This window comes from Perna viridis, chromosome 2, assembly GCF_037379345.1.
Source record: "Perna viridis isolate PV_CMFRI_1.1 ecotype Kerala chromosome 2, ASM3737934v1, whole genome shotgun sequence".
Taxonomy (NCBI): domain Eukaryota; kingdom Metazoa; phylum Mollusca; class Bivalvia; order Mytilida; family Mytilidae; genus Perna; species Perna viridis.
In genome coordinates this window covers 33,460,905-33,467,789 of record NC_142446.1, presented here as the reverse complement: position 1 = coordinate 33,467,789, position 6,885 = coordinate 33,460,905, and the positions used below count along the sequence as shown (strand labels likewise).

The 6,885-nt window shown below is 32.3% G+C and overlaps 1 protein-coding gene across 1 annotated transcript; it reads right to left on the bottom strand.

Moving 5' to 3' along the window:
- Nucleotides 1–435: 435 nt before the first annotated feature.
- On the bottom strand, nucleotides 436–4,017 carry LOC148624724 (uncharacterized). Its single transcript, XM_088567577.1, has 4 exons — nucleotides 3,859–4,017; nucleotides 3,030–3,174; nucleotides 1,526–1,605; nucleotides 436–765 (listed from the first exon to the last, which is right to left on the bottom strand). The coding sequence occupies exons 1-4, from the start codon at nucleotides 3,938–3,940 to the stop codon at nucleotides 713–715; spliced, it is 360 nt and encodes a 119-aa protein (XP_088423703.1). The 5' UTR covers nucleotides 3,941–4,017; the 3' UTR covers nucleotides 436–712.
- Nucleotides 4,018–6,885: the final 2,868 nt, after the last annotated feature.

The following is a 6,885-nucleotide window of genomic DNA, read 5'->3' as shown; positions in this document are numbered from 1 at the left end:
GGCGGATAAAAAATCCCCACATCATTTCTATGCATAATATCCCAAGGAACATTCATACCAAGTTTGGTTCTTATTGGTTTAGTAGTGTCAGAGGAAAAGAGTTTTGAAAAAAAAAATTAACGACAGACGCCATTGTGATAGCAATAGCTCACATGGGCTTGGTCAGGTGAGCATAAAATACATGTCAAGTCCAATTTCCAGCAAATTCCAAAATGTAGTTTTCGAGTTAGACCATTATTAATTTTTGGCCCTCCCCCTTTTTCCACCATTACGCGGGGGGGGGGGGAGGGGGGGGAGGTGGTAATCACTTAATATTTAATTAATATCATATAATTCACGTTTTTTTTATCGTTTTGTTGCCTTATTTGGGGTAGTTTTATTATCTGGTATCTAGTAAAATTAATGTTCTTCAGTAATATTATGGCGCATGCAGAATTTAATTTCTGACATGTTTTATTGTCTGCCCCAACAGTCGTTCAATCTAAGACAGTTTTCATATTTGATATCTTGTTTAAACAGATGTAAAGATAACTGTACATGAGGTTCCAAATCTTCCCGAATCGAGCGGATATAGATCGGAGTCACTTAGAATACACCGACAGAATCCTTCAAGATATTAGACTCCTTGAAAATGTAAAAGCTAGAAAATAAGAAAAAAAAATGAATGGTCGGTCGTGTATATAGCTTCCATGTCAATACGCATTGAATAATACTAGTTTTGCCGATTCATGTCATAATTTAGTGTTCCACCAGTCGTATTTTTGCCTGAAAAGACAAAAAAAAAGGTACAGGTATTAGTACTCGAAATAAGATACTAGGCTTTAAGACATTCTAAATTTAACAATGTTTTTAACTTTATAAAATTCTATGCAGTTTAAAGACCTCTAATTCTATTTTTTTTAATTTTAACAAATAATCGCAAATTTGAGAAAATTTGAGCATTGTAAGCCAGAACAGGAAGTAGAACGTATTAAGATGTCAGATATGCTGAATCAGATTTGACAAATGAAGCAGTTTGTCAATCGATTCTTACAAATTTTACAATTTTAAAGGAGAAATATCCGAAATAGACTGACTTAACCATGTTGAACCTACAAGCCGCTTGTTGAGTGATAATAATTACGATGTCTCTTTCACAAATGAGAAAGTACAATCGAAGTAAAACTCATGGACACACATACACAAACGGCAACGAACGAAATTTAAACAATGCATAACATTATTATAAAACATAAAAGGATTAAAATTTCTACAACCACAAATAACATGTATGACCACTGGTACTGCGCAAGGGTAAGCGGTACCTGTTTTTGTGTGAGAGGTTATTCGAGGTTATTAAGTTTAGTGTACAGGGAAAATAACTTAGATCGTACCAATTCACTGATTCATTTACAAGTATATCTACAGGGCATGTAACTGTATCTCATGGCAATATCAACTTGCCATACAATGTACATATGCCAGCTCATTCTATAGGCAAGTGTTATCCCTCTGAATCTGTCTTAAAGTTATCATAAGCACTTACGTCGTTTCCTGTAAAGTAATAATAAAATTGTTCCTATTACTGCTGCAGCTACGAGTAACATGACTATCCCAACAATCACTCTGATGAAGAAATAAAAATATGAATAATTATGTGTAATGCATACAAAATACAAGAAAACTTCAGGGTGAAAATTCAAATTAAATTGTAAGATGTTGTAATTTTGATATCGAACACTTGGCCATGTGGATTAATCATTCTATTCAAAAGCTTCCTGTTTTCATTGTTTGTACAAGTCGGAATACACGTAAAGAGCAGCACAGGATTTTACATGCCGATACTCAACATACATATATGTTAATTATTGAAGTATAGAAAATCAAACTAAATTATAAATTGTGAATTTGAAATTTACATTTTTTATCGGAATTAGCAAACGACCTACATGACGTTACGATTACATGATAAAATTTCAGGTCAACCACATCCAAGATTATTCAAAGATGAGACATAAAGTTGAAAAATGATATTTTTGAAATAAAGGGTATCCATATAAATGAATAAGAATGAATGATATTTCATAGTGCAAACTGTATAAATAACATTAATAATAAACATATAGAACATGAAAAAAAAAAAAACAAACTAACTAACTAACCATCCAGCCAGAAAGGTTTAAGATGGACTGACCTATTATTCCAAGTAAATTACTGCAAAAAAGTACAAAATATTGGACTCTCAGGTAGATTGGGTTTTAATTAAAAAATTTCGTCATTACCTTCGATAAATGTGATCTCAATTTTTTCACCATAATTTTCCTACTGACTACAAAGATATGTACTTGGGAATAATTTCAAGCACTGATGGACCTAGACACTTAAAATTAAAACTAATTTTCTATTTTAAAATATTAAAATCTGAACTTGTTTTGCTGTATTCTGCAAAGAATGCCAAAATATTTTGAAATGTTTCCAGAATATTAAAGGTGAACGCTATTCACATTGACCTGATGGGCACAAAGCACTCGTAATACTTTCATGCACGTAAGTCCCTGCTTTACGCGTATGTTAGTCTTACAAGTGATTTGTGAAACGATGCCCTGGACAATCGCCACCATTACACAATGATAATAATAATAGGATAATTAATTGGAAAGAGGGAGTAAACAAAATACATGTATTATCACAAGTGCCGAAGAACGAGTTAAATCTCAATGTGTTCTTCGTACGAGTGATCATATTTAAATTTGTTAATAACCAATTTTCTCCATTATTCGTTGCTAATTTCAACAAAAAATAATAATTTTGTGAACTGTGGATTAATATTCGTGTTGGGTCAGCTGAGTTTTTGATATATTTTTTTTACATAAAATTAATGCAACTTTCTCATATGTAGGGTACGCTATTCATTAATTATTTTTGTCTAGATACACAGATTTGTTTGAAGTCGCAGGGAAATTTGTGGTAAAATTTTGGAGCCCATAGTTGTCGAAAGGCAATGGTGGATTTTAAAACTAGTTCATCTTGTACAATTGAAATTCATTTACCCGACAGGTACAATTATTGTTTTATCGTCGTATGTAATAAGTTTACAGGTTGAAGTACCAGTACACATGTAACCGGTTTTGCAGCACCATTCGGTTCCTATACAGCAGTGGTAATCTGATGGACATTCACTATCCAAATAACAAACTGAAAAAAAGACCCCATAAAGTTAAAGAAAAAAAAAGGCTTTTTCCGGAGATTTCGAAATCTGAAAAGGGTTCGATTTATACTTTTTTCACTGGTTCACTGTACATGTTCACGTAATAAACTGACAGTTGTTGATAAAGTTTAACGTGATTTAAATTGCTTCAATATAGTAAAAGTTGATTACTCATAAAAACAAGAGCACTGAAGAGCAATACATACAAATAACTATGTATCAAAGTTGACAACAATTTTCCGTTGAGGTATACAATTTGATTTCGGATATTATCTTTTTTTTATTTAGCATATTCCGAGTGTATTTCATTTAAAGTTATTGCTTCAAAAGCTAATAATCTAGTAATAAAAGTAAAAATCTCCGGAATATTACGGCTTGTGCAGTTGACCAAGTACAGAAGAAAAAGAGTCATGTAAAAGAGACGCACTGGAGTGTCGAACTGTGTATCGTTGTTTTATGGTAATAAATCAACCCGGATTAAATGACATTCAGTTGTACAAAAAGTAAACGACTGCAAGTCTGTTTCAACTCAAACAAATTGTATAATTAGTATTTTAGCACAACAATAGCAAATACGATAAAATGTACCAGAAGTCTTCCTTTCGAAAGTTTTGTTTATCAGAAACAGCTTACAATAGCTAAATCATTCTAATTTATGTTTTTGTACTCACCGTCGGCCCAGCAAAGGTTTGAAAAATAAAGAAGTACATGTATGATGAATCCTATGGTCGAAACGTGGTCCATTTTAAACATTTTTTGCAAGACTAAGTGATGATTTATAACGAAATAACAGGTAGTAGAAAAATCTGTAACTTCCTAAAACCGGAATTACTGTTTCCCACACCGCCTTACGACGTAGAAAACCTATAAAAACACTCTTTGCAGAAATGAAACCGTGGATTGGTGAGTGAAGATGTTGATGCGTTTCACATATGCGTCTTTCGAATGTTTTAGGGTAAATTATTTCCATTTCTTTATTTACCCGACAAACGGTGTGTAACAGCAGCATTTGCCTTGTGCAAAATGGTAAAATCTCAGACACCTTAAGTAAATCAAAGACTGAAGTCTTCAAAGTCACTAATCGGCAAATATTCACTGTCACTTATTTTGACATACTTTAAACATCCGAAATGATACAAATGCGATATGCTCTAAAGTCAGGTGACTTCAAGCTAACTGATCATTTCATATAAAAATCCCTTTCTCATATAACTGAAGCAAGAAACACACGTAAAACACACGTGTATGATATTTAAGAGGTACATTTTTATCTCGTATGAAGCTAGAACTATAACGCTGTGGCGGTGAACACGACGAAGATCTGCTGGAATATGTGACGCATAACTACACATTAATGCAAATCATATGCATGTATTAAATACAGAAATTACGTATGCAAGAAGTCGCTAACACTAATAGCGACTTAAAAATGAGAATTCTTCAAGGTTTAGCTGATGTCAAAATCTGATTTTGGGGATGGAGCTATTTGTATTGAACAACAAGTACATGTAGTAATAGTCACACAATGGGTATGAATTTAAATACATGTCATCTATAGAGATTTTCGAACAATCTAATTGGAAGGGCTTTAGCGCTCATGCTAAATTAGAAAGTCACTTGCATGATTCTGACAAAATACATTTCACCTGTCTATTATAATGAGCAACAATTTTATTGTTGATACATCTGCATGTTTCTATGGGTGATGCTTCCATCAGTTTAGAATATGCTAGACTTGGAAAAGGCTGAGCTGATTAGATTTAAAAACTAAAAAAAAAAAAGAAAAAGAAAAAAACATTCATAAATTTTGCAATTATTTTTTAGTAGAAACTTGTTGTCGTAGCTTGCATTGCAGTTGTATATTTACAATTCTTAATAAGATTTTGTTTTGAATTTGATATTTACACTTTTGTTTGCATCAAATCATTATTACAAAACATTAATGTTGAATGACCTGATCTTAGGTTTTCATTCACCTTTTTAATAATAATAATCGTGTCCAATATTTTGGCTTTAGTAGAACCTTAATTTTCTTTTTCTTGCATGTACAATGTATTAGACTACGGCACAAATAGATTCATGACAATTGGATTGGTCAGTACAGATGATACAAGATACATGCAACAATCTCTTAAGAATACTTAGTATATTTCACGCCTTTCAAGATTGACAACCCTTAGAACTTGACTTTTTACGAATTTTACTCCAAATGTGGCTGTGTCGCTGGCAGAGCAGGACATGCTTCCGTAGAAACTGATGTGATTTCTGATTTTTTGTTGGATTCATATTGCAAGTGCTTTATATTATAATTTTTTTCGTGCTGTCTTATTTTTGTGAATATTTTATAACGTGTCTTTCTACTCATTATTAGATGGGTATTTAAATCGTTTTGTTTTCTTGTTTAAACGTTTTGGCCATGCACAAGGATTACGATTTCTCTGAATTGTCCTTTTAATCTGATTCTTCAATGTTGTTTCCTGATATTTTACATATTATAGAATATAATAATATCATTACCATAAAGGACCTACAAATATGTCATTTGCAAAACGCATACTGTGTTAGCAAGGCATTTTCTATATTGATTCTTAGCTGGACAAACTCATTTGACTCAGACAGAATATAGATGTGGGATGAAACGAATAAATTGTAAGTGTACGTGTACTCGGGTTGGATTGTTTTATTTCACATGTTAAACAAAAACAAATACAAATATATTCTAAGACTTGCTGAGTAATGTTGCAGAAATATTATTGGCGCCAAATTGCATTTAATAAAACATTCCTGTAGACTTGTTAATACAAATCATTTTTCTGTTTCATCCAGACAGTGTAGAAGGTGTCTCCGTTCCAAAACGACAAAAAGGTAGAAAATGTAATGCTGGTGAAGGTTGAATTACATTACTTATAGTAACGGAAGTCAGTAAATACTATAATAACCAGCCAGGTGAATACTGCGAGGAGGAATGGTATGTCATGATCAGATTAAAAGGGAAATGTTTTCAAACATTAAACAATAGTGTTTAGTTGCTAAATAATTGTCTGATTTCGAAAAGGATATCACAGCGCAAGAGGCGGGGAAGTCTTTCTTGCAAAAAAAAGGCTTTGGAGGACCATTTGTCTTGCTAAGAAATGACATTTAAATGATGTCAAAGGATTATAGGCGTCTGATACAAGTAATTGCTAGTGTTAATTGGCGGGAGATTGAAGGCGAGCCATGGGCGAAAAGCTCCAAAATTTTAACTTGTAGAAGATGGTTATGGAGTACAACTGTGAATTATAATTATTATGATTAAACAAGTACTATCTTTAAAAACAAAAAGATAGCCGACGCAGAAAAATTTTGTTCTTCTTTACTTCTAAGTTTCTACATTTCTTTAAAAAAAAATAACACAATTTTATTACCGATTGGTTAGGATTTTGCGCTTTTTTATAAAAATAAATAGTTTGTGCTCATGTTCAGAAATAACACGATCATTAAAGCAATTTTTTTCTACATAATCATTTTTATTTAAAAAAAATCATGACATATTTACCATCTACGTCAAAAAGGCTGAAGATAAACAGACATTACCCGGTGATTATTGGATATAAAACGTCGCGTAAAAATACGAAGTTTTGTGGTACCACCACGGTATTATTATTGAAACCCGCGGGTAGTTTATTTACACAATCCACAAAAACTAATACTGGTAGTTA

Bases quoted from the DNA above. Each gene is read 5' to 3' on its own strand.
- LOC148624724 (XM_088567577.1), bottom strand. From the start codon at position 3,940: ATGTTTAAAATGGACCACGTTTCGACCATAGGATTCATCATACATGTA. The intron at 1,606-3,029 runs GTAAATGAATTT...TTTCTTCATCAG, and splicing joins ACAATAATTGTACCTGTCGG to AGTGATTGTTGGGATAGTCA. The intron at 766-1,525 runs GTAAGTGCTTAT...TTGTCTTTTCAG, and splicing joins ATTACTTTACAGGAAACGAC to GCAAAAATACGACTGGTGGA.